The following is a 27,983-nucleotide window of genomic DNA, read 5'->3' as shown; positions in this document are numbered from 1 at the left end:
AAGAACTGAAGTATTTAATAAAAAATTAAGGTTTTTTTGGTTTTACAACAAAACATCATAATATAATTTTAAAGGGACTCCTTTCCCTAGTGTACTCCAGTAGTAGCTGGAAAATATAGGAGCAACAGAAGAAAAGGTTCTGGATATAAGAATCGACGTAATTCCGACGTAAGATCCAAACGTAATTCTTATAAGTGGCGGCTACTGTACCTCAGTACAGCTCTCAGAGGCCAGCAGGTTATAATATTTTTTTAATTCAATCTTCTTTTAATGTGCATGTTTCCATTGAAAATGGGTAAACGGGATGCCAGGCCAGGCGGTGTATCAACTGTTTGATGATGAACATGGCTCATCAGATGGCAATGGGCATCAATCATAAGGTAATGGGCTTAAGATGTGCTTCACATCTCTTTAATACAGGGTGGTGCAAAATGAATGTTATGATTTAAATGCTTTATAACTTTTTTATTTTTGAATAAATTGTTAACATTATTTTGTCAAAATACAGCATATGAATGAAGAATATTGTTAACTTAAACGGGAAAAAGTATGTCTCGCAGGTGTCACCCATTTTCCGCTTCACAAAGTCGTGCTCTTTCCAACACATGTTGCATGACTTTTTGCAAAATATATATATATATATATATATAATATATACACTGCTGGCCACCGTAAATGCAACACCCTGAAGGAAGCATGCAAATAATATGAAATTTACAACATGCATTAGCGGAGGTGAGATATGCAAATGATTAGAATTTCAGCGCAGACGCACATCACGCGCGCCTGTGGCGCCACTTCAAAGCGCTATTTAAGGCTTGGAGATTTCGACGATTTGAAGTACGGCAATTGTGTTTTTCTTGTGGTTTTTTCAAAAAAACGATCAATTATGCCTCGTAGAAAACAGCGATCATCTTTTGATCAAGTATCCGAGTTCGACAGAGGAAGGATAGTGGTCTACCGAGATTGTGGATTATCTTTCAGGGAAATCGGTAGTCATGTTGGAAGAAACCAAACAACTGTAATGCGGATATGTGATCGTTGGATGCAGGAGGGTACGACGGACCGACGTGTTCGATCGCATCCACCTCAGTGCACCACTTCACGTGATGACAGGCGTATTGTGCGTATGGCAGTGACGGATCGCTCAGCCACATCACGAACCATAGCACAGCACATTCAGTCTGTACCGCATAATCCAGTGTCTGCGCGTACCATTTGACGCCGTTTACAGCAGAGTGGTCTGTCTGCAAGACGTCCATTGTCTACCCATTCGTCTACCCTTGACGCAGAACCACAGACGTCTCCGCCGCCAATGGTGCAATGAAAGAAGGATGTGGACGGCACAATGGAATGAAATTGTCTTTACTGACGAGTCACGCTTCTGTCTGCAACACCACGATGGTCGGATTCGAGTCTGGAGACACCGTGGAGAGAGGATGCTGAACAGCTGCGTTATGCACCGCCACACTGGTCCTGCACCGGGTATTATGGTATGGGGCGGTATTGGATAACACTCTCACACTCCTCTAGTACGCATTGCCGGTACTTTAAAAAGCCAGCACTACATCTCCGAGGTGTTGGAGCCAGTTGTCCTTCCTTACCTTCAGGGCTTGCCCACAGCCATATTTCAACAGGATAATGCGCGACCACACGTGGCACGCATTGTCCAAAGGTTCTTCGTCAATCGCCAGATTGAATTGCTTCCCTGGCCAGCTCGCTCTCCGGATCTTTCGCCGATAGAAAACCCAGATTACATCCCCAGCTGCCACACCAGATCAACTTTGGCAACGCGTGGAAGCTGCTTGGTCTGCTGTACCCCAAGAACACATCCAAAGTCTCTTTGAATCAATGCCGAGGCGTGTGGCAGCGGTGATCTTCAACAATGGCGGCTACTCTGGCTACTGATTTTGGCAGGAACCACACTTCACAGAAGTCTATAAATTTAATCATTTGATGCTTGGTCAACATGTTATCTACAAAATAAATATTGTTGCGATATCTCTTGTCTTTCTTGGTGTTGCAATTTGGGTGGCCAGCAGTGTATATATAAGCTCATACTCATTCCCTTACAAGAACTTATATGAGGCCATTGGCGTACGCAAAGGTGGGGGTTGGGGTTCTAACTCCCTTCAAGCCGAGATTATAGTGTTATTTTGCAGGAAAAAACTTAACCCCCCCCCCCCCGAGAACATTCTGCTTACACCTATGTATGAGGCCATACAAGAAATGGAGGATATAATCACGAAGAACTCAAAAGATCAAATCATTATATCTTCTGATTGGAACAGTCACAACAGCCTATAGGGTTATGATGAAAGAAGTCAGATGATTCTAGATCTCATTCTGGCAAAGGATTTAATTTTGTTAAATGATGATAATAAAAAATCCACATATGGCCACAGAGGGTGCTATGGATGACCCAACTTAACCCTGACTAACTACCCAGTACTGAGACAAAATATAGAGTGGTACGTAGGGGAGGAGATGATACAGAATAGCCATTCTTATATCCCTATGTCCATAAAAATAACAACCCTGACAATGACAAAAAGAAATTATTGTACTACCCAAAGAAGGCTATAGAACTTTACAAGATACCTTAACAATTGCATTCCAGCCCAAATAGGATATTAGTTATAAATCAGGAGATGTTAAACCTAGAGAAAGCAACAGATTCCCTGTTCAAAGTAAGCGACCGGACACTCCTTGCGGCTGAGACCCACGACAGAGTCAACAACAAAAAAGAATCATTTAAAGTGGTGGACCAGAGAATAAGAAATTGAAAGGAAACATCCAAGAGCCTTGAAGAGACATTTTCAGAAGGCCTCAGAAGAGGATAAAACCAGGTTGTGAGCAATGTTTTGTAAATGCTGGGCGATGTAAACAAAAATGATACGTAACACTAAGATTGCATCGTGGAGAAAATCATGTGAGGATGCATCAGAGGTTTACGGCGGCAACTATCGAGCAACAACGAAAAGTAAATCTTTTCCTTAAGTCATGCTGGTAAAAAGATAATCCTAGAAGCGACCACTCGACAACTTCAAACAATATATCTGGATGTCCCAGTCTGTTCCATCCAGTCCACACAAGATTCTCATGAGGTAGCAGTTCGTCCCGACTCCCCAGGATATGGTGACAGATCAATTTCTAAATCAGAGAACAGAAAGATTACAGATAATTTAGACAACAAGGCTCACAGATTAAATAGAGTGAATAACTGAATGGTCAAGGATATCAACACCTCCTTTCCAGATCTACTGCATAGTTTGTTCAACAAATGTCTCTCGATCGAGTTCTTTCCATTTTGAAATCAGAAAACTTCTCTTCTTCCTGAAAAGAGATCGTAACCCGAATGGCTTGAGGTCATATAGGCCAATATCCTTATTCCTTCTGTTGACAAAGTATTGAAGTGAATTAATATATAGAGTGGTTTAGTTCAGCGGATACAGAAGTGGTTTAGTTCAATACCAGTTCAGCGGATCATGAATTACACATATTACACATGAATGAATGAATGCCAGAACTTTGCCACTGACTTATCCCATTGCCGAAATCTCTTCCAGCCCAGCTTCGTGGCAGAGTCTGGAACACTTTATTACACATATTACACAGAGAGGGTTGACTGGTGGCACACTCATCAGTATGAGTTCAGACAAGGCAAATCAGCTGAAATGGCTTTAGAAGATATAATGGTAGAAATTGTCTCATAGGGACAAAGGCAATGATATAGCCGTTATATCTCTGAACATTGAAAGCGCTTTTTGATAACACAAGGTATGGCTCTATACCATGCAGAATATTAGAAATGCCTTTTTCTCTGCAGGTTAGGGCAATCTTGAGTGACATTCTGCATGATCGACAAGCAGCAATTGTGACTGCTACTAAATACCTCCAAAAGAGAACACCGCAAGAGTCGTGACTAGGGCTTCTTTTATGGAATCTAGTTCTCGATGAGCTGCTGAAAATGGAGTAGCCAGCCAACATCTAAGTCCAGGCCTTTGCCAATGATATACTTCTCATAGCATCACACCTGACAATCACAAGACATCAAGTACACCCAGACAGTGATCTCATATATCTGTTTAGAGAGGAAAAGCTGGAGTAGTTCAGGATAGATATGATCCACGCGGGCTGATCGAGAAGCTTATTAGAGGTAGCATTGTTGAGTCTGACAGATACTTTTTGGACTAAATCAAACTATGCGGTGCTGCAACTGGATCAACCCAGCTGCAAATTGATTCAGTTACTATCAATCAATGAAAAGAGTCAATAATAATCACTGAAGAGAAGCTGATCAAATTTTATCAAGAACTATTCTTGATTATGACAATTATGTGATTTATATCTGTGATTTATTTACCTCTATCATCATTTTTCGATCATAAATTTTATACTTGTTCACTGGATATGTGCATAATGCTGCCTGCCCATGTATATTTATTTTATTTATTTATAAAACAAAGCTACAGGTTTAAACCCAATTACAGCTTGCAGTAAAAATAAAAATTTTAGTGTTCAAGCTTAGGTGAGGTTCCCCGAAGGCAGCAGAGTCCCCTAGGACAATGTGCTTACATCAACAAGTGTGACAGAGCCTGGGGGTCTCTCGGTTCCTTTCATTATCATTATGACAATGAACACAAGCCAAATAACTTGATGTAGAAAATAATATATCTTTTTTTTCATATAATCAACACTCATCTTAATTTAACTTAAATTAACTCACAGAACTGTTTCAATATCTGCAGGCAACTCCAGTAGCTCTTCCTTTTTTAGTTCTTGAATTTCTTCTTGCTGTCTGGCCACTGTATTGCTGTACATAGCTGTGGAAAATCATTTACAGTCAAAATTACAGTAGAACCTCTCTAAGTGGTTATGAAGGAATTAGGACCGAAAGCATGGTTTCACTTTTAAGTGGTTTATCCATTACATGAAAATTTGTAAAACACTCTCTTCACATACTTTGCGCAAGTTGAACAAAAGAAAAAAAAGATGAATAGCAAGAAAAGAATTTACTGAGGAAATTATTCTCTCTCTGTGTGAATTCTTTTCTTTCATCTCTCATGACAAAAAGTTGTTTCCTCCAACAGAAAAATCAGCTAAAAATTTACCTTCTATCTTCAGCCGTGAAAGCAAATTACTGTAGTTGGAGGCTTTAACAAATGCAGTAGGCAGATATGCTTTGATGGATTCTGCATCACTGTACTGTATGCCTAGATAGTCATATGCACTGTAACATTTGAATGAAAAATAAAAAAAAGTAATTGTATGCATACTCATAACCAATGATAATTTAATGTATTTATATACAACACAACAAAAATAGACTGTATTGCATTTCAGACAACTTGTTTATTGCTTCACACTCAAAAGTAATTACAGTAGAACCTGCATAACTTAGCTACCCAATTATTGTTCTCAAGGTTGGCAAAATGGTAAATTTAGTGCATTAACCTCTTTAACCACTTGCCTGACATGCCTATGGCAGACACATGTGGATCAAAATTGACTTCCTCCTATTTTTAAGTTTAAAGTTCTTTTTTTACTCTCAGTAGATTTTTATACTCAGCATGTCTATAGCATGCAACACACCAGTGACAGTAGGTGAAAACTTTTGAAACTATATTTTCATTAATAGGGTTCACTCGGACTTCTATGACTTCCCATATTTTTTTATAATTTTGGATATTTCACTATTTTTATGCGATAGAGAATTTTTTCATCGTTTTCAATAATTTAAAGGCATTTTTTCATGATTTTCAGAAATTTTTAAGCATTTTTTTATGATTTTAAGTAATTTTAAGGTATTTTCCCCTATTTTAAGAATTTGGGGCATATTTCAATTGCATATTTAGCATATTTCAGCAGAAAAATGAAGAGGGATTTTTTTTCTCTCGCTCACTCTTCATTAGCTTCATTTCCCACAATTGGCAATTTTTTGAGGATGTAAGCAATAACAGACAATTTTACTGACTTTTGGTAACGATTGGCAATTTTCTGGTGATATTAGCAACAATTGGCAATTTTATTTGTGTCTTTAGCATCATTTTGGACAATGATTGGCGATTTCCTATAATTTCCTTGACGAAATATGGTCAGCCTGTTTATAAAGGCATATTTTTGTTTTTTATATATATACTAGCTGATACCCGGCGACGTTGCCCGCCCCGTAAAAAGTTTATATATGTATAGCTTATTAATTATTTCTTAATCAAAAAAATTTCTGCATCAAGTAAGAAAACATTACTTTTATTTTTAAATATTTCAATTAAAAACCTTCAGGCAATCACTTGTGGATACACAATATTTTTTGTTTTTCCACCTGGTGTGTAGATGCCAAATTTTTGGGATTACCAACACGAGACGTAAAGCTGTCCGTGTGAAAATCAGGGCTCAAGTAGGTTGATACCTGCCACTGGTAAAGACTGGCCTTGCGCTTTGTTGATTGTCATGGCAAAAGCTAAACGAATTGGGAACTGTAATCGCTTGAAAGTGAATGGCATTTCTTCAGTGATAATTGGTATACGTGGAATGTGAAGACGTCTTCTACTTTGGCACATTTAGATAGAATCGTTGCTTCAATGATGTAATTGTGCAATTTCTTCACGCAGAGTCCAGTGCCAGAGTCTCTGTGTCTCCAAATTTCTTAAAAGCATTACAGATGCTCCGACTTTAAGGGTCAAGTTGTATGGTGGCACACCCGGAATATCCAAAGAGTTCAGAAATTCTGCAGGATACAGAACTGTCTGCGCTGAGTCTGTGACAGTGTCAACCGATTTGTAGGATGCGGAGTGTCCTGGAATAATTTTTAGGATTTTTTTGTTGATCTTGTTCACACTGTCATTTTTCGGTGCCAAAATTGCTCTCTCACTAAGCCACTCAGGGTTTCGGTGATTTTGTTGAATGTTTGGGAAGACTTTGTTTGCAAGTTCTTGAACTGAATTTAACAACTGGCAAAATCCATTTGAGAACGTAATCAGTCCAGTGCTTGGGTCTACAGGAATTCTTCGGTTGCCAAGTTTGATCAACTGATGTGAAAATGATAGCAGTGCTGAGTCATTTTGCAGTTGAACTCGCATGTTGGTAGATAATGATAATTTTTTTAACTTTGTGCCAGAGTGTTGATTTGAGGCAAGCATTGAGTTCATCAGCTGGCGTTGAACAATTTTATTCCCAGTTTCGTCATCGTAGTTGTTGTTTTCTGTTGTTAGCGACATCATACGTCCAGCTTGTGCAGCGAATATTATTCAAACACCTTTTAAGCATTTTTTAAATTGAAACTATACCTCTACGATGGACAGTTGATGAGATAAAGGCCGCATTAGCACTTACAGGACACCCTGTATATAGGCTAGTAGAAATACCCGGGTTTTCTTCAATTACTGGGAGGATTGGAAAAGTGAGATACCGTTATAAAGGAATAAACTGTTATAATAACAGAATTAAAGGTGTGACAAACCATTGTAAAGGTATATATACATGTCTGAAACGCATTGTTGGAAACCACGGTAACCAAAGTAAACGTTCGGAAAGTAATTGTTGAGGCCCCAATACCATTGTTGCCCGACAGTTTTTTGCCCATTTCGGGCATTTGCCCAGCTCTGACGAAATTTTAAAGTAGCCTACGGTTCAATCCCGGACCTGTTTGGTATATATGCAAAATCTGGTGACGATCGGTCTAAAACTGTGGATTTGTATAAAGAGCATACATACATACATACATACTTTCACATTTATATATAAGATGGCAATTTAAAAATGTTTTAGGGCATAAATGAATCTTTTACGGAGCATATTTTATCGGTTTTTAGGTTATAAAAATCCTAGCCTTATTCATTAATATGTGAATATTTCCCTTTCAACATTACATTCTTCAGCTGCTTTTGATAATTACATAGATACATAATCTCGTGCAGTTAAATAATCTATCTGAAACTAGATTATTTATGTTCCATGAAAAAAAATTCAAATAAGAAATTTAAAAAAAAAATTTAATTAAAAAAAAAGTGAATCAAAATTAAATTACAAAATTAAGTATGATTTTCGGTAATTGTCTTTATTCCTAGCCATAGATATATGAATAAAGTTAAAGAATAAAAAAACCTGACATTTTCTGTTCAGAAAAAACTTAAAAACCCATCAAGCAAGTGGTAAATTCAACACAAGGTACAGAAATCCTGCTTAAGTCAACCATGATTCGTGATGTGCTATCAATGACAATTTTTCAAAATTTCCCCAGGATTGGCCAGTTATATGGGCCAGTCCCTTATATTTCAACAATTCTTTGTTTCATTGTTTTTTGCTGTTTGTTGGTCGAAAATGGTTTCTTATACCTTGGAGTATTCATCACTTTCCATATTTTGGATCCTGGAAACTCAACCTGTGGACTACAAATACGAAAATCACAGATATCTGAAATTTTTGAGCGAGAGATGGTTGAATAAGCTAAAAAACAGTCTTCTTTTTAATAAAAACTTCTAAGTTAAAAACTGAAAGTTTTCCTAACTTTCAGCAACTGCACTGCTTATTCGTGGATAATAGATATTTAATACAAATACAAGGCCACAACAAGAAAAATGCACGATGATATGGCTGAAAAAAAGTTGCCCATAACAAATATGGATGCCATACATTTCTAAAATACAGAAATGCAATTACAAAAAAAATAAACAATATATATACAAAATAAAATATTATACAACACTCATTAAATTTTTTATGGTTGTCTTATTCTAAGTATGGATATCTTTTTGATTTACCCTAACATGTTTATCGTATTTCTTTTTAAATGTGTCAATTTTGTTGGAATTTACTACCCCCCGGGGGTATATAAGCTGTTCTATTTATTAACAACCCTATTAGAGAAAAATTCCCTGCGTTTACCACACGAGATACTGCTGTCCCCTTGTAAAGGCAGTTGATTGACGGCAAATTAATAAATCATGGGTCCATTCTATCCATACCATAGGAAATTTTTAACACTTCAATCATATCACCCAGACACCTGCATTCATGAAATGCAAATATATTGAAAAAATGAAGTCTCTCTTCATAACTCAAGCCGCGTGTGCCAGCAAGGACATGCGTAGCTCTTCTCTGCACCCCCTTCAAACAAGTTAATGTCCCTCTGTAGGTATGGTCTCCAAAACCTTACAGCATACTCCAGTCCAGGATGAACTAATCCTCGAAAAAGCGGAAGAATGACTAGGGGAACACGAAGAGACCTTTTTGAAAATAAAACCAAACATTCAGTTTGCTTTTTTACCACCACTGAACAATGTTCAGAAAATCCAAGCCACTTGTCAATGAGAATTCCCAAATCGGTGACCCTAGTTGCATCCGGGATAGTGACACCATTCAACTCGTAAGAGAACCGTGGGTTGTTCAAACCAAAATGAGCGACCATGCACTTATCAACGCTAAACGTCATGCTCCATTCATTTGCCCATGCTGCAATCCCGTTTAAGTTGGTCTGCAGCAACTCCCTATCGCTTTGAATCCCGATTACCCCCATTAGCTTCACATCATCTGCGAATTTGCTAGTAATCCCATCGATACCCTGATAGAGTTTATCGATAAAAAGTGAAAACAGTATGGGGCCAAGGACACTTCCTTGAGGAACTCCACTTGTGACATCTGTCCAACCAGAGAATTCCCCATTCACCATAACTCGTTGCGACCTATCTCTTATCCACGATTCTATCCAATTCAGCAAGTTGTCCCCAATCTTGTGTAAACGCGTCAAGAGTTTACCATGTTGGACCCGATCGAATGCCTTCTGGAAATCAAGGTAAAAATCATCTACATTTTTGACCTAACCCAAAGCCTTAGTCACGTGATCATAGGAGGTTAGTTACACTTGACTTCCCCTTTCTGAACCCATGCTGATTATCAGACAATGCATTATTCTCATCTATCCACTTCACCAAAGGCCTCTTGATAATAATTTCCAAAATTTTCAAGGGAAAGCTTGTCAAACTCACTGGACGATAATTGGACACTTTCTTTACTACCCTTTTTAAATATTGGAACAACATAAGCAAACTTCCAATCCCTTCGGACGATACTCAGCAACACTTGTAACATTATCTTGGGCCTCCCCCACGGAATAGTCCTAGATCTAGTCATTTTGAAATCTTTATTTACCTTTAATTCACTTCCGAGAACCGATCCGCTGTAGATTTTCGCCGATCGGCCGCCATTGTTTACATATCAGTATTGCCAGATTTCATGTCATTGTATTTTTATTCTGAATATTTATGCAAATAGCACTCGCCTTTCCACAGCAGAAGATTGTGCATCCTGATTCGATGGTGAAGCAGGGGATGCTGGGAATAGCCCTTTAAATAGCGGCGGTGTGCTGGAAACGGCACAAATGTACCGAATCACCAATGCACTGAACTGCTCTTACTAAGGTGTTTCGCCCATTCGGGTGCACGCCGGACATCGCTTTTTGCATCGTCATGAACCGTTGATTAAGTAGCGGACTTACGCATGGCTCCGCCTGGTTGCCGATCACCTCTCCCAACATCATGTGCTAATTCTGGTCATCAGATTTCTTCACATGGCTGCTACGTTACTGATCGAATTGGAATACATCGATTCTACTGGTACGGAAGTTTGTCGGAGATGCCGTTGGCAACCCGCTCCCCGATGACATCATAGACTGATGGTTGGGACGTACCTCTCAATTGAATCGTGTGACTCTTGTGACGGTGTTCCGATGCAATGCAATTGGTGAGGCCGACACTTTTTTTAGAAACTCTGTTGCTAAAAGAACTTTAATGAAAAAACTAATATTTATAACTAAGTTTGAATGAAATATTATTTATGTGCGACGTGATCTCGAAATGTTAAAATAAATATTTCAAAACAAAAATGTGTTAATTCATTCTTGTCATTCGTTGTGCAATAATGTGCAATACATAAAATAATTAATTGAACCGGGAATACAACCTTTCTTGCGTTGCACACTACTCCTGTAAATCTGTGCAACTGGCCTCAACAATTCATTAGCACATTCCCTGAAGACCCTGGGATAAATATCATCTGGTCCTGGTGATTTGCTTGCACATACATTTTTTAGAAGATTTAGGCCCTCCATGTCTTTCACTTGAATATTGTTAAGGATTTTATTACCCCATGCGACACCCATACATTGAATATCATTATCTCTATTAAAAATAGATGCAAAAAGTCATTGAAAGTACTACATGTTGGCATGTTATCTGCCAACCTAGATTCAACTTCCTTTTTACTATTCCTTATCCCTTTCTTCAACACTCTTCTTTTATCAGTAAACAATGATAGGTCACTTCGTTTACTTTTATACTCTCTGAATGCTCTTTTCAAGATAAAGGTTACGCATGCTCTCCGTAAATCATAGGGGGGCATGATGTTCAAACATAAAGTTTTCGAACAAAGGGCATGACATCTTGCAAAACAGAGGACAGCTTCATACTAAATTCTTCCCATTGACTTACCACCTGACTAATTCCAACCGGTCTTTGAAAACTTCAGCTAACCTTCCTCTCAAAACATCAAAGTTAGTTCTCAGAAAACAAGGAACCTGTCTTTTGTTATAAACCTTACCCGAAAAAAAGTTACAGTGAAAACGGATGACACGATGATCACTCGAAGAGAACTTGCCTCCCCCCCAAAACATGTTCAACAAGATCCCCAGAATTAATGAGAACTAAATCCAAAATAGCACTAGTGGCTTCTGATACATGTTGATGCAAAAAAATTTTCGAGCACCAACTTAAGAAAGTCTCTTTCATACTGATTTCCAGATGAAAGGTTCTCCCAATCAATACCCGGGTAATTGAAATCCCCTAGTATGAGAACCCTCTTATGATTACACATGTAGGAAATTACATCATGAAGTTTGGCAATGTAGTTTGGATCCCTATTCGGTGGATTGCAACAAACCCCAACAATAAGTTTATGATTTCTTTTGTTTTCAAGCTTAACCCATATAGTTTCAATATCACTTCTCTGCACTTTACACTCTCTAGCTTTCAAACATAATTTCACGTATATCAACACTCCACCCCCTTTTCTATCAGATCTATTTCTCAAAAAAGTATCATATCCTGAGATGTGTAAGGATTCATCCCATCGTTTGCCCAAGATTGTGTAATGGCTATAAGATCCAGGTCCTCCACAACTATCATAGTTTCTAAAAAATCTTTATTACCCAAGCTCCTGGCATTAATTAGCAGACATTTTAATTTGGCCTGTGATTTAGTGTCAATCGAGAAGCCATCCAAGTCAGAGGTGGGTAATTCCCCATCAATACTGTTGCTATTATTATTAACTAACCCGCATTCTCCAATCTACGTGGTCTGGGAGTAAAAACCCTGACAACACTTCTATTCAGATGAATCGCATCCCAACGAAGCCACCTATAGGTAAATATGGGAACCTCTAAGAATGTGACCACAAGTAAGGAGCAAATGTCCTTCAGGGCTAAATTGAAATGGTGGATCCTACTCTTATACCCATATTACATCTTGGCAATACTGGAATCACTGCCAAATCTGAACCCCCCTCCAAAGCGGATATTAGTAGGTCCTGGTACTCTGACAGACTCACCAATATCAGCTCCTGCCTAATTCGTTCCCACCCACACGATTACCTGCCCAAGGAGCTTTTGACAATGAAAAATATCTCAAACATTGTTAATCTTCCCCACAGGAAGACAACAGTGCTCAAAACCATGACCCCCCATTTCTTCTCTACACTGTCGTTGTTCGCGGAGATTGCTTCTTCGACGACAGTGGCTCCATAATAACCAGGCCCTCTAAAACCCAGACTCTCTCCTGTAACGCTTCGACCTCGAGTTCCAACCGTGCCCTATCCAAACACTCCTTACAGTTGAAAGTATCAGCTACTAACCTCCAGGATCAAGGAAATGTTCCGTCTCAAGCCCTACATAATATTAGTCGAGGTAGAGGCATACTCTAACACTATTGCTAAAAACTAGATAACACCACTAAAACATAGGAAAATGAGAAATGTTAACAGGAAATTAAAATAACGTAAAATATATTATAATGTGTTGTATGTTGCACAATGTATTACAAAAATTATATAAAAGAAATTAAGTAAAATAAAATGCTCAACACTAAATCATGATGAAGAGACATATATGTAACACCCCTAAAAAAGTATTAAGATACAAAGTATAATTATTAGTTATTTGCTAACTATCTCTAATACTTCACTAACACTAAAGAAATAGGGCAGAAATGAAAAAGAATTACTGAGAATACCCGGGGAAAAGTATACACTGTTCACTAACATTAACGCCCAAAAAAAAACCACATGAAATTATATCAAAAAAGTGGGAAAAACACAAAGATGGCGGGAAACATGAAATGAGAGCAAGAAAATAAAATTTAAGTTGATCGTGAAAATACACATTATAAAAGTTGAGAAGAATTAAAAACCACTCATCTCGCCAGTCCAACAATAAATCTCTATCTAAAAATCCAGTGACAAAATCAAACTATAGAGAATAATTAAACTCATAATCTAGAAATACACTGCAGAGTTTGAATGAAGAAAAACACAAAATAGCGCACCGACGGCACACATAATCCTTCGGTAATACGTCTGTAATGACTATTGGTTGGCGAGCGGAACGCGATAAGAACATGTCTGATTCCTACCGCAGACAAGACGAGAATTCAATACATTTATGTGATTATTCAATTCAATTATTATATTATTTCCCGATTATTCGGGAACTTTTCATAGAAAATTGCAGATATTTTTTTATATTAATTTACAGATGATGGAATGGAATTGTTTACTGTATATAAGTACATGTGCATGGCATAAATGATTTTTAAAAATTAGAAGGGAGAGATCAAATGAAACCTTGCTACCTTGATATCCGCTTAAGTTTTGACATACTTATCAATACTTTTGGTGTGTTGAGTTATCAAGGTTCTACTGTATTTCATCAAGTTATTTGAAACAAATTAGAAATCTCATTCATACAAGTAGTTTCATCCCTATTTCACATGAAGCACTTTTTTTAAAAAAAGAAGCGCTTACGATTTCTGTGATGTGCTTTTTGATGGCAAATTCCAGTGTGATAAAGTTTTCTTCACAGATCTGAGAGCTTCTCTAGCTTCGTGTAAAAGATTTTTTTCCGATAAAAATTTTTGATATTGTAATTTTCCAACACAGCCAACTCTGAAGCCTTTAAAATATTGAAAAGAAAATTACAGGCAATAATTTTGATAGCCATGTAATCAGTTGCACAAATACACTTTTACAACATTCTAGAACTAAGAAAGGAAAAAAGTTTAAAATTAAACATGTATTTACAATAAATTTTCTATTAGTTAGCTGTATACAATAAGGGTGAACAACATGCTTAAGAATCAAATTAAATTAATTTTTATCATATAAAAATACCAAAAAAAAAAAAAAAATATATATATATATATATATATATATATATATATATGAGAAAAATTTACCAAAGAGTCAATAAAAAAAAAAGACCCATTCTGGTAAATTCTAGTAAAAATTAGTATGGAAAACAGAATATTCAACTAAAAAATTCAAATTATTAAAATTAAAATTCATGGCAACAGAAGGAGTGCAATTTAAAATCAGTTCTACATGCTGCATCTAAAAATATATATTTTTTGGATGTTGGAATCAAAGCAAAAACAACTAGATGCAGCATGCAATTAAATTAAACTTTTACGTTATTTAAAAATAACATGAGCAACAGAAAAACATTAAAACAAATTTTCTACACTATCAAGTGAGAACATGTATTGCTTCACACATTTTTTAAAGGATGATAAATTAGTATTGTGAGTGATTTCTGGTGGTAATGTATTGTAGAATTTTGGGATAAGGTAAATAAAATGTTTCTTCAACAGTGTTTTATGAGGCAATGGAAGTGAATACATATTATTTAATCGATTTGAAGATCGAGATGTATTTAAAGGCAAGGAGAATCTGAAGGTCATTAGCAACAAATCAATTTCAAATTCGAATTAAATCAGTATTGATTAGGTTAGTTAGAGATTGGAAATCATCAGCTGAGTAAAGTAATACAGTGACATCTGCAAAAGTTATGATATTGTCATTTATGTTTAAGTTGCATAAATCACTTATGAATATTAAAAATAATAATGGCCCCAAGACAGAGCACTGAGGAAAGCTTTTCACTATTTCCAATGGGGTGCTAAGACTATTGTGAATTTTGACGGATTGTGTTCTATGGGTACTAGGACCTTTGAATAGGAGAATAGAGTTATAGAAATATAATTGACATAATGTAAGTATTCCAAGATGTTGATGAAATTGTATTGATGATGTAGTAAAATTATTTGTGATGATTCTAATTATTCTCTTATGGAGGCTGATTATCGGGTAAAGGGTTGAAAAAGGTAGTTAGAACCCCAGACAGTTAGACCATATAGTAGGAGTGAATGAAACAAGGTGTAATAAAGAGTTAGTAAAAACGACTGATTCAAGTAAGGTTTGAGATAGTAAAATTTAAAAATTGCTAGCCGTAGTCTTTTTTGCAAGCACTTGACATGACTCTTCCATTTAAGATTGTGATCAATGTATATGCCAAGGTATTTAATTGTAGTAACTTGTTTGAGACATGAACAATTACTATCAGAACTAATAGTACAATTGTGATTATGGGAAATAAAATTTGATTAGGTTAGTTAGAGATTGGAAATCATCAGCTGAGTAAAGTAATACAGTATCTGCGAAAGTTATGATACTGCCATTCATGTTTAAGTTGCATAAATCATTTATGTTTAAGTTGCATAAATCATTTATGTTTAAGTTGCATAAATCATTTATCAATATAAAAAATAATAATGGTCCCAAGACAGAGCTCTGAGGAACTGTGCTATTCACTATTTCCAATGGGGTGCTAAGGCTATTGTGAATTTTCACTGATTGTATTCTATGGGTTAAATAAGAAGCAATTGGATTGAAAGCATTATATCTCTGATTCCGATATCATCATCATCATCAACAACCATTTTCAATCCACTGCTGGATGAAGGTCTCCTCTAAATTTTTCCATTCTGCTCTGTCTGATGCCTTAGCCATGCAGTTGACTCCTGCCACTTTCCTGATCTTGTCACTCCATCTTGTGTGGGGACCCCTTCTCAGATATTTAACACCACAGTGGTACCAACCTAGAATACTTGTGGTCCATCTGTTGTCCTGTCTTCTTGCAATATGTCCAGCCCATTTCCATTTCAAACGTTTAATTCTTTCCATGATATCATACACCTTTGTGTGGTTCCTTATCCAAGTGATTCGTTTTCTGTCTCTCCTTGTGATGCCTAGCATACATCTTTCCATGCTCCTCTGTGTTGTCTGTAGCCTTTGTATTGTCTTTCTTGTGAGTGTCCATGTTTCAGCTCCATAAGTCAGTGCTGGTAGTATACACTGGTTAAAAACTTTTCTTTTCAGACATAACGGCATGTGACTCTTCAGAATTACACAGTTTTTGCCAAAAGTGCTACATTCAATCCTGATCCTTCTGTTTATTTCATTAATGATTCCGTTGTCCAAGGTAATTTCTTGTCCCAGGTATACATAGCTTTCTACTTCTATCTCTGTGCTGTTGAGCAAGATTGTCCTCTTCAACGCAAAGCGGTTGAACATAGCTTTAGTCTTTTGCAAATTCATTTTTAAGCCCACCTGAATACTTGCCTTCGCCAATTCTTGTATCATTTCCTCTAGTTCGTCTGGATTACTGCTGATAACAACAATGCTGTCTGCAAAACGCCAATGGTTGAGAAATTCGCAATTTATTTTAATTCCTTTTTTATCTCAATCCAGTTTTCAGAATACTTCTCCTAAAACAGCGGTAAAGAGTTTTGGTGAGATAGTATCACCCTGTCTGACTCCTTTTTCGAGTTTAATCTTTGCTTTTCCTTTATCCAAACGAATCGTGGCAGTTGCTGTGTCATATATTTTTTTGATGATATTGATGTAAGTCTTGTCTACCCCAATTATATCTAGAGCTTTAACTACAGCAGATGTGAAGACAGGGTCAAAAGCTGTCTCAAAATCAATGAAGGCCATACACAATGGTAATTCGTATTCCTTGTGTCTCTCTATAAGTTCCCTGATTGTTTGGATGTGATCCATTGTACTGAATCCACTTCAAAATCCTGCCTGTTCTTTTGGTTGAGCTTCGTCCAATTTGGATTCAAGCTTATATGTATCAGATCTTATAAATTACTGACGGGAGACTGATTGGTCGATAGTTCTTAATATCCTCTTTTTCGCCCTTTTTGTAAAGAACCATCATTGCATTTTTCCAATCTTCAGGCACATGCGATTTTGTGAGACAATTTGTGAACAAGGCAGCTAGCATACTGGCAAATTCTTCTCCTGCTTCTTTAATAATGTCTATTGAAATCCCATCTTCACCTGGGCATTTCCCTTTTTTCATACATCTTATAGTCTTATAGACTTCCTCTTTCAGCAGAGGTGCTACTTGCACAAGTTCGGCTCCATTTTCTTTTTTTCTTGCTCCCTTTCCTTTGTACCGATCCTGTTCTTCATGTTTGTATAGAGTATTACAAAATTCCTCAACAATACTAATGATTTCATTTCCATCTTTTGTGATGGTTCCATCTTTTCTTTTTAGTGCAAAAATTTCCTTTCCGATATATGATCACTTATTTAGTAATATATGATTTATTTACAATTTACAATAACCCCAGAATGCATGAAATGCACTTATACTGAAAGAAAAAAAAATTTTAAAAATCGTCAGAACACGGGAAGCACTTCGCATATGGAGTCAAGTCAAAATTTTCAATAGCGGAAGCAAATCTTGTGTAGAGGGGCATACAAGTTCTGATGGAAGACTGTTCCATATTCTCACCACACGGCATCTATATCCGTGGAAAAAGCAATCTCATCTGGCCATTGGTATTCTTGAAGCGATGCCTACGTAGGTTAACTCGCCTGTCTATGATCTCAAAGAAAGGTTCTCTCAATGGTAGATAAACAATTTGGTGGACCAGTTTGTAGCACATCTTCAGATCTGCAGCGATTCTACGCCATTCCAGCGAGTTTAAACCCAGAAATTAAAGTCTCTGGCAATAAGATAGACCGCTCATGCCAGGTATTTGTTTAGTAAACTACCACTGTGGCTTTTCGAGGAGTTTTATGTCCTTGATTTTGTAAGGGCTCCATACTTGCGAACAGAACTTCAGAGTCGGGCGAACGTACACACAGAAAGCATATGACAACGGGCATTATCCAAAGCCCCCCATGCAAGCTAGCTTCCTCAGTAGTAGCAATCTGTCTACTTTATCAAATGCCTTTTGGAAATTGACGTAAATTACATCAATCTCTTGTCCAGAGTCTATAGCACTCTCCCATATATTGTGACAAATCATCTGCTGCACTGGTAAGGAGCGGCCAGGAATGAAGCCAAACTGAACTGAGGGGATTAAGCCCATCTCGTCGGCAAATGGAAGTAACTGATTGGCGATGCATCTCTCGAAAATTTTGCAGGATATATTGGTTAATGATACTGGGCGATAATTATTCTGATCTTGCCCTGGAGCCTTTATTCTTATAAATTGGACTAATAACTGCAGTTTTCCAAGAACATGGAATAGATCCGTAGTTATAGAAGGATGATGATTCATGCTATCAGAAGCTTTACTTAAACAAAAAAATATTGCAATGGTTTTTTTAGATTTATCAATATTTTCAGCGATAAATTTAGTAAATGCTAGTAGAGCAGTTTTTGTGTTCTCATTAGGAAGGAATCCAAACTAATTGATAGAAAAAAAACTGAAATGTAACAAGAAAGAAAAAAAATTATTTTTGAAAATTGTTTCAAATATTTTTGAGAGAGACTGAGAAAACTGAGATTGGTCTGAAGTTGTTAAAGTCATTTGGATCTCCACATTTATAAATGGGGGTTACGATAGCTGATTTTAAAGACCTCGGAAATTCACCCACTACCCATACATATATTTATTAAATCTGAGTATTCAAAATATATGTAAGAATATTCAAGACCTTGGTGGTGATTGTTTTTACAAAGGATCCAGAAATGGGTAATTTTTAACAATTGTCAAGATTTCATCAGCAGTTGTTGGAAAAGGTATATTGAGTGGGGAAATATTAACAAAATGGAATTAAAGTTTTGGACCTGTGGAATAGGATCAGAATCGGAGGAAAACAGTTTACTCTATGACCATCATTTTTATTAATTATACCATCAATGAATCTCGAACTTTTTGTGAAGTGTTACATTTTGAAAATTGGCAGGAAAAGTATTCAAGTTTAGCAGATTTTATTTTGGATGTGACCAGAGTTTTACAATATTTTTATAGGCTATATTTAATGGGAAATGGAATGGAAATTTCCATGTTTTATAATACAGTTTTTGCTTAATTTTTGTCAGGTGTTGTAATTCATGAGTGATCAAAGGATTCAGCTGCCATCTATTATTTTTACAATTAATATATATCTAGTGTGATTGTGTAGTATTGTTTCAAGTTTAAGTAAAAATTCTTCGAAATTGTTAGAAGGGTCAGTATTATTGAATGAAAAATTTAAATTTTGAAGAAAAATATGAACTTTACGATAATCAAGTTTTTTAAACTAGCTATTAGTTTGTTTTGATCTGATAGTACAGACAGTTTACAAATTATTGCATAATGATCTGTTAAATCAGAGAAAAAAATAAAAGAATATATATCAGTAATAACGTATGAATATGTGATCAAGACATGTATTCAATTGAGGTCTAGTTATTTTTTGGGTTAATGGCTGGAATCCTTTACTATACAATATGTTTAATCATTCAGCAGAAATATTAGAGTCAGAGTTAAGAAGGTCAATATTGATATCATCGATAATTAAAACATTTTTACATTTGATTCGATCTCAATAATAGTTTTCAATTTGTTAATGAAATCGGTAGATAGAAATGAATGAGATCGATAAACAGATAATATAGTAAACTTAAGATTGGTGAAACAATACAACAATCTCAGCTGTTTGCATGGTTATTAATGTTAAATGTTTTAAGCATTGGAAATCATTAACAAATACCAGTATGCCACCTGAATTATAATATTGTTAACAACAATGAAATATTTCGAATCCCGGAATATTGTAAAAGTCTATTTCATTGTCAAAAATCCAGACTTCTGAGAGGACTAAAATATGTATGTTTTGAATATTGGTACCTACAGTTGTTAGTAATTGATTAAAATTAGATCTAACACTGTGTATATTTATATGGAAAAAGTTAAATGAAGAAAATGCAAAGTTAATATTATTTAAATTGCTGGTAGAGAGGTATGTTTTCAGTTCATCCAAGGTGTTCAGGTCTGTGTAGTTTAGATTGTGATTAATAACTAATAGACATTATTTAAATCATTTACATGAGTAATACTGAACACCCTGGAATCATTGCATTGACGCAAAGATACCTTACCATCTCTGATCCACCAGCAATGATTAAAATTCCTCTGTTGCTTGAATTGTTTACAGTGATAACAAAAAATTTTCATATATGGACATAAGTGACAATTAAAATATACAGGCACCGATCTGTCTGTTATTAATTGATGATGCTAACAGTTTCTTTTCTTTTGCTTCTTTTAGAAATTTGTCTCGATTTCCCATCAAACGGCAATTATGGGCTTAATTTTGTCCTTTATCTTTGTTGGGATGTGGTGGATGGCTGTGTAGCATTTAACATCTCAGGATCAATTAGACACAATACTCATTTTCAAATTGTCTATATTTTCCTCTAGTGTCTCAGGCAATCCTTATATTTTGATGTTGCATCTTCTTGAGTATTGTTGCAGACCACCAATTCCACTTTGCAGTTCTATGATTTCGGTTTTCAAAAATGAGTTTTCAGATATTATTTCCTAGTGTTTGTTTTGGAGGTCAGCTATTTGAATTTGATACTGATGGTTTTGCTCTGTCAATGTTAAGAACTGAGTAGAAATGTATGATTTTAGTGAAATCATTTTGTTTTCGAAAGACTTATTGATGTCAATTATTTTTTAAAGGATAATAAAATAATATTACACACATTCTCAAATTTATTCACTCACATTGCTCTTGATAAACACAAATAAATTGGGGATGATATTCTAGCGATCCATTAATGAAAGAATACCTTTTTCTGTTAAGCGAATATCAGCATTGTCAGGTCTCAAATGAACGCGAAACTCAGCTCGACTAGTGAACATTCGATAAGGTTCTGTTGTTCCCAGGGTGGTAAGATCATCAATCAAGACACCTATGTATCCTTCAGTGCGACCTACAATGAATGGGTCTTTGTTTAAAACTTTGCAAGCTGCATTGATACCAGCTATTATACCCTGCAATATATAAGAATTGGTGAGGTTATAAAGTGTAAACATGGTCACATTTGCTTCAAGAAAGAGAGAAATTTATGCTGCTATTCGTAGGAAAAAAAAGTTTACTTCGCTACGTTATCATTAAGAGTTTACATGCCGGAATGTACGTGACAACTGCATTGTTTAGTATGGGTAAGGATAATAAGTTTGTTTCAGAAATTTCACAGCACAGTAATGGGTCTGGTCACTGGATTGGCTGATGATGATTAGTTCAGGTTTTCACTTTGATTTTATTTATTCAAAAGGTATAGGTTTTGATGAACTTATTGGGGTATTTCTGTCTCCCCAACTTTCATGAGGAAAAAATTATGCAAAGCTTGTATCTTAATTATATGTGTTTAATTTATAAAATAATGTCATGGAGCATGACGTTTAGCGTTGATAAGTGCATGGTCGCTCATTTTGGTTCGAACAACCCACGGTTCTCTTACGAGTTGAATGGTGTCACTATCCCGGATGCAACTAGGGTCACCGATTTGGGAATTCTCATTGACGAGCGACTTAGGTTTTCTGAACATTGTTCGGCAGTGGTCAAAAAGTCAAATAGAATGCTTGGTCTTATTTTCAAAAAGGTCTCTTCGCGTTCTCCTAAAGTCATTCTTCTGCTTTTTCGAGGCTTAGTTCGCCCTGGACTGGAGTATGCTGTAAGGTTTTGGAGACCATACCTGCAGAGGGACATAGACTTGGTTGAAGGGGTGCAGAGAAGAGCTACACGTGTCCTTATTGGCACACAGGGCTTGCGTTATGAAGAGAGACTTCATTTTTTGAATATGTTTACATTGGATGAACGCAGGTGTCGAGGAGATATGATCTAAGTATTCAAAATTTTCAATGGGATGGATAGGATGGACCATGAACTTTTAGTACAACACCAATCGACTGCTTTTACAAGGGGACACCAGTATCGATTGGTGAGGGACAATGCAAGGTTATGGTGTCGCAGGGAATTTTTCTCTAATAGGGTTGTTAATAAATGGAATAGCTTACCCCCGGAGGTAGTAAATTGTAACACAATTGACACTTTAAAAAGAAATACGATAAACATGTTGGGGTAAATCGAGAAGCTATCCATTCTTAGAATAAGACAACCGTAAGTATTCTTTATGGGCGTTGTATAATATTTTATCATGTGTATATATTGTTTACAATTTGTGTTAATTGCATTTTTAATTGGGTTGTTGTATTTTTTAAATATATGACATCCATATTTTTATGGGCATCTTTTTATCAGCCACCTCGTAGGGCACTTTGCCTGTTGTGGCGTTGTATTTGTATTTGTATAAATTTATTGTGTGCTCTTAGTGTTCTTCTGTATTCTGTTCATACTTTAATTTATTCTTAGTCCTATATCACTCCTAGTGTATGAGTTTTGTAACGCCCTGTATAGTCCTTTCGTATAACTGAAAAATTTAAGAAAATGAAATTAATGTTTCAAAACTCATGGCACACACACATTAGGGGTGATAGAACACAACTATATAAGCACAAATCAATATACAATCCGTGTCAGAACTCGAATGGTTAAGTGCCAGAGGGCAGCACATGCTATGCCATGAAATGATGAGAAACAAGATAGACACCTATGTATCCTAATCCGAGACAGACACAGATGAATTTAAGGGCAATGTTTTATTCAACAACTTCCAACTGCACACCAACTACTAAAAATTGTGATCGCCAACAGTGACTCTGTCTTCACACAGTCGATGGAGTGACATCCTAGCCAAACCGCGACCCAGTCCATATTCCAAGAAATTCCTAACTGAAAACATTAGATGCAGTGACAGCCAAACATCGGACCAGGCATGTCTTGTATGGTGCCAGCAGCTACAAAAATCCGGTCAGCAAGATCTGCCTTCTCCTGATTAGTGTATCTTGTACACTAGCACTCTTGTATCTAGTGTAGATGTACACATCCATCTCATACGTGATCACCAGCACAAATGACAATGGCTGTTGTGAACAGCGTATTTATTGCAGACTTGAGTTTTGAGTGTGAGTTTTATAGTAATATGTGCTTGTCTAGTTGTGTTCCATCACCTCTAACATATGTACCATGAGCTTTAAAACATCCTGTAAATATCCTTGCAACAATATAACACTGTCAACAAAGTTTTGCTGTTTTCAATAAATATGTATTAAAATGCTACCGAAACCATTTTGAAATGGTCCGAAATCATTTTAGAATAAATGTCATGACCATAGCTGATTAAAAAAACATGGCATCATTTTTTATGGAGTCAGACCACTGTTGTCAAATATCAAAAATAAATCATATTTCAGGAGAAAGTAAATTTTTAAAAAACTTTTATCTTTAAAGTTTTTAAGATATCTGTGTCTATATTGCTCGAGTGCATCTTCTGACAAACTGCTTAAAAATACCTTATAAATTTGATATGAAAAAGAGTTGAGGGAATAAAGCAAAATTATATTAATTAAAAATAAAATTTCATCTCAATTTATGGATAACTCTGGAAATAAGAATTGAAGTTAGTAATCAAAAATTACTTGAGCTGCTGCCTCCTCATATCCAGTGGTGCCATTTATTTGTCCAGCCAAGAATAAGTTTTCAATTTTGGAATTCTCCAGAGTTGGATTTAGTTGCCTTGGATCTATAAAATCGTATTCCACTCCATAGCCTATAAGAAAAAAAACTTTTTTTTATTGAAAAGTTTGATTAATGTTTTGATTGCTTTTGCATTTAATACCATAAAATTCCAAAAACTTGTATCCTTCCATAATGTATGAATAATATGTGTGATTTTGTAGCAAGAAATCAGTCATGTGATAAAAGATAGGATCTGAAGTAATCACAGAAGTTTAAAACTTTTATTAGTCTTTAAAAAATTTGTTGTTTAACAACTTAATCGAGAAAAGCAAAGTCTGGCTTCTTGTAGAATTTTTCCAAACTATATTTGCTCGTACAAAAATCATGATTTTTTTTTCTCAAATTTCAAATTATTTGAAAAATTTGAAAAGTTTCAATCAAACAACAAATTTTAACATTAAATTAGATATAAATCTCTATAAATTAGATATAAATCTCTATAAATTAGATATAAATCTCTCTAAATTATATATAAATCTTAGATATAAAAATTTGAATAAACCAAGTTCTTTTATATGAAAATTCCAGCATTCACCAATTTTGCTTTGAAATATGCAAGAGGGATGGCAGCACCAGTATAATATGAAACAAGCATAACATTAACAACATAAATATGTTTGAACCATGCATATACACATGCACAACACGTGTGTGCATGGATCTAAAAACGAAAAATTTCCCAGATGAATTTACAAGTCTCATGTATGACTAACCCTTTGAGTGGCATTGGCACAAGATATTTTGCGTCTTTAAAAACTTGTTTTAGCATTGGCAAGTCCTGATATTTTGCAAAGTTGGTTTCTTAATGAAACACTTTTCCTATACCCTAGTTTGCACCAGCTGAAGAATCGAAAGAAAGCCTACTTGATTCAAAAAATTTATGACACTTTGAAGGGGGTGGGGTTTAGTGATTTCTGCTGTGCCACTTAAAGGGTTAAGTAATTGTGGTATATTTCAAAATAATTCAACAAAGTTCTTATTTCAGCACGCAAAACTCTAGTAACATAGCTTAAAAAAAATATGATGAATTAAAAAATATTTTCTTTGAAAAAAAATCTTGATTTGAAAATTACTATATGAAAAGAAATCTTAAACTATGGCAGTGACTGAGTTGATTCAATTTTACGTGATCTTCAAAAAAATATTTAATATCTAAAGACAAATGACGTCATGCTTTTGGTTGATAGGGAAGCCCTTGGTAAGACAGTGAAAATGATTTGATACTTGTCATTGAAAGTTATATTTAAAGAATGATTAATCTTATATGAGCCTGAAAAATCAAATTTCTTCACTGTAAATCAATAACATTTTTGCAATTGTTAATACTCAGTCATGTCTATTGTTCAGATTTACTATTATAACTTCTGCTGAATATTTTGATTTAGAAACTTTCTACAAGATTCAAAATTTTTACCTGGTCTAATCATAACAGCATTTTCTAAACCTGGTATAAGTTTCATCAAGTCCAATTGAAGATACTCAGGGAGTGTACAAGACAAACCTTGAGGGTATATTACATCACTGTCTAATCCTACAGAAAGCAAACAAAAAAAGTCATCATTCATAAAAAAATAAATAAAAGAAAGCAAAAGAAAATGAATAGAGTAAAATGAAATTGTGTAAAATACTATTTACCTTCTGGCTCTAACCATATTTGATGAGAATGTCCGCTAAACTTTAAAACTTTGGACTCAATCGATGGGCAATATCTGAAAATAATATCACCTCAATTGTTTACAATTAAAAAATATGACAAGTTTGTAAATAAATAAAAGTGCATATTAAATAAGCCGAGCTTCATTTAATTCGTGCATATAAAATATTTACCTTGGGCCTGTGATCTCTTCTTTCACATGAGAGTTCAAGTGCATATTTTCTTTGATGATGTGCTCTATCTCAGCATTTGTGAAAGTCATATGAACAGGTAATTGATCTTGAGGCTGGTCGGAAAAAAACCCATAACATTTAAAACTTTATTCTCTGGTGAGTAGTTAGTACACAGTTTATAGTTTCTCAAACTTCTCAACCATGTTTTCCCCCAATCTAATTTTTTTTTCTTTCAAACTCAAGTAACATGGTCATACAAAGATTCAGATTTTTAATTTTTACTATTTTGCTGGTACAATTTTGAATCTGGATTCATTTTATTTCATTATGTTTCATGTGAAATGTCTTAGTAAAATTATGAATTCATTAACTGAAAGGGGAAAATTGACAAATATGTAATTAACTGATTACAATGAAACCTCGCTACAGCAATACTCAATATAGTGTGGATAAATCCCTCTACAAACATTTTTTTCTTCAAATTGTGTTTGAAATTTTCTTGAGTCAAATTTTAAACTCCTCTCAATACAACAATATCCTCTAATATGACAAATCCCTCTATAATGATATTTTTTCAAGAAATTTTGAAACCCCACTGCAACAATATTTTTATTTACACTATGCTCAAAATCACTTTCAGTATATTTGTAAAATTGTCACTTGTTTTTGTTCTTCCAAGGGTGTCAAACACCACAATTATTTTGAACTACCTGATGGCCTAAGTCAGTGGTTCTCAACCGGGGGCCATCTGGGATACTTCAAGGGGGCCACGGAAGAAAATGGATAAAGGGGCCATGACAGGTAGTTTAGAGGGCTGCAGAGAACTGAGAAGAAAAATTAAAAGGTGTGAAGAAATAAAGCTTTATATCAGTAACTATACACTTACGGAATCCAACAAAACTACCCATAAAACAAGGGCCATTTTAGGGCATGTTCTCATCCGGGCCTCACCGCCTACATTTTGCAGCAGGTTCCCTAGCAGGGATGGGGGGGGGGGTCTTCGCAGGACCCCATCTAGATTTTTCACAGATCCTTCTATATTTAATTTATAGCGTGAAAAAACAAAAAATGATGAAAACCATATCAGGCCCCCGGGCTGCAGCTCTGTCAGTCCCACTCTTGTCATGCCCGGGGTCTCTTGTCCATAAGTGACCCCACCTCATGATACTTTGTATAGTACAATAAATTTTGAAAATAAGTAGGAAATATGTAGGCTGTTTATTTCCACCCACCAAAGTGTGGGACTACCATAGCATCACTTTACTTGGAGAGGGGGGGGGAGGGTCTATCATGTTGAGATGGCCCTGAATAAAACTCGGACTAGCGAGGAGCTCAATAAATTCTAGGCCAGTGGTCTGGAGACCAATCTTATTTGCAAAATTTTTGTTCAGTATAAATTCACTTTCACTGAGAAAAATCAATTCAATACATATAAAGAATGTTGCTTCTAGATGAGGGTCGAAGACTGGATAAGACAAGGGAGACACAAGAAAAAAAAAATATGGTTCAAAGGGGGCCATGGGCAAAAAAAGGTTAAGAAACACTGGCCTAAGTGATAATGAAACTGTTGGTAATGGTACTTTCTGTGTATGTGACAGAAAAGTGTAATTCAGTAAACCTCTTTACAGGGGCAATGCATCTAACTGAATTTTATTATAGTCCATTTCAGGTTAACTTTGCAGTGAAGGGGAAGCTACGAGAAGACCGTATCACTCATTGCTATGGGAACGAAAGCCTCTTAATCAATGTATCGATGTGTGGCCTTGGTAAGGTATAGCCGATTCTCACCAATCTCACTGAGAAACATCTTTTTTTTACGTGTAACATAATGAGTGTAAAAAAATTGCACAGCAAATTAGTAATAATTATAGAATAAAAAAAAAAAACACTTCCAATACTTTCAGACATTAAAGTAAGATTTTTGATATCATTTGTTTTGTTTTTTTTATTGGAAAGTGTTATAAAATTTAGAAAAAATAATTATCTTCTATCAGCATGTCACTTACTCTTCATTGATGTGCTGTAATTAACAGTAAAAATTTCGAAAAACATAGTAATATTTTTCTGCAATTTTCCCTTCCCTCAGCTGAAATTAATTTATAAAAAAAAATTCC

General features: G+C 35.6%; 1 protein-coding gene across 2 annotated transcripts in view; it reads right to left on the bottom strand.

Annotated features, from left to right (window-relative positions):
* LOC149075227 (5-taurinomethyluridine-[tRNA] synthase subunit MTO1, mitochondrial) overlaps window positions 1-27,983 on the bottom strand; it is an 81,450-nt gene that overhangs the window by 6,618 nt on the left and 46,849 nt on the right. For both annotated transcript variants that reach the window (XM_089242516.1, XM_089242515.1), the window contains exons 8-15: window positions 25,870-25,982; window positions 25,678-25,751; window positions 25,457-25,573; window positions 23,943-24,073; window positions 21,191-21,395; window positions 14,071-14,218; window positions 5,115-5,233; window positions 4,730-4,826 (exon numbers count right to left, since the gene is read on the bottom strand). In XM_089242516.1, the coding sequence (XP_089098642.1) occupies window positions 4,730-4,826; window positions 5,115-5,233; window positions 14,071-14,218; window positions 21,191-21,395; window positions 23,943-24,073; window positions 25,457-25,573; window positions 25,678-25,751; window positions 25,870-25,982 (1,004 nt within the window). The remainder of the gene's footprint in view (window positions 1-4,729; window positions 4,827-5,114; window positions 5,234-14,070; window positions 14,219-21,190; window positions 21,396-23,942; window positions 24,074-25,456; window positions 25,574-25,677; window positions 25,752-25,869; window positions 25,983-27,983) is intronic.

This window comes from Pholcus phalangioides, unplaced genomic scaffold (assembly GCF_987345545.1).
Source record: "Pholcus phalangioides strain wild (caught in Gottingen) unplaced genomic scaffold, Ppha-v1.0 ptg000015l_1, whole genome shotgun sequence".
NCBI classification, from domain to species: domain Eukaryota; kingdom Metazoa; phylum Arthropoda; class Arachnida; order Araneae; family Pholcidae; genus Pholcus; species Pholcus phalangioides.
The sequence above is the reverse complement of the archived record's forward strand: the minus strand, read 5'-3'. Positions and strand labels throughout refer to the sequence as shown.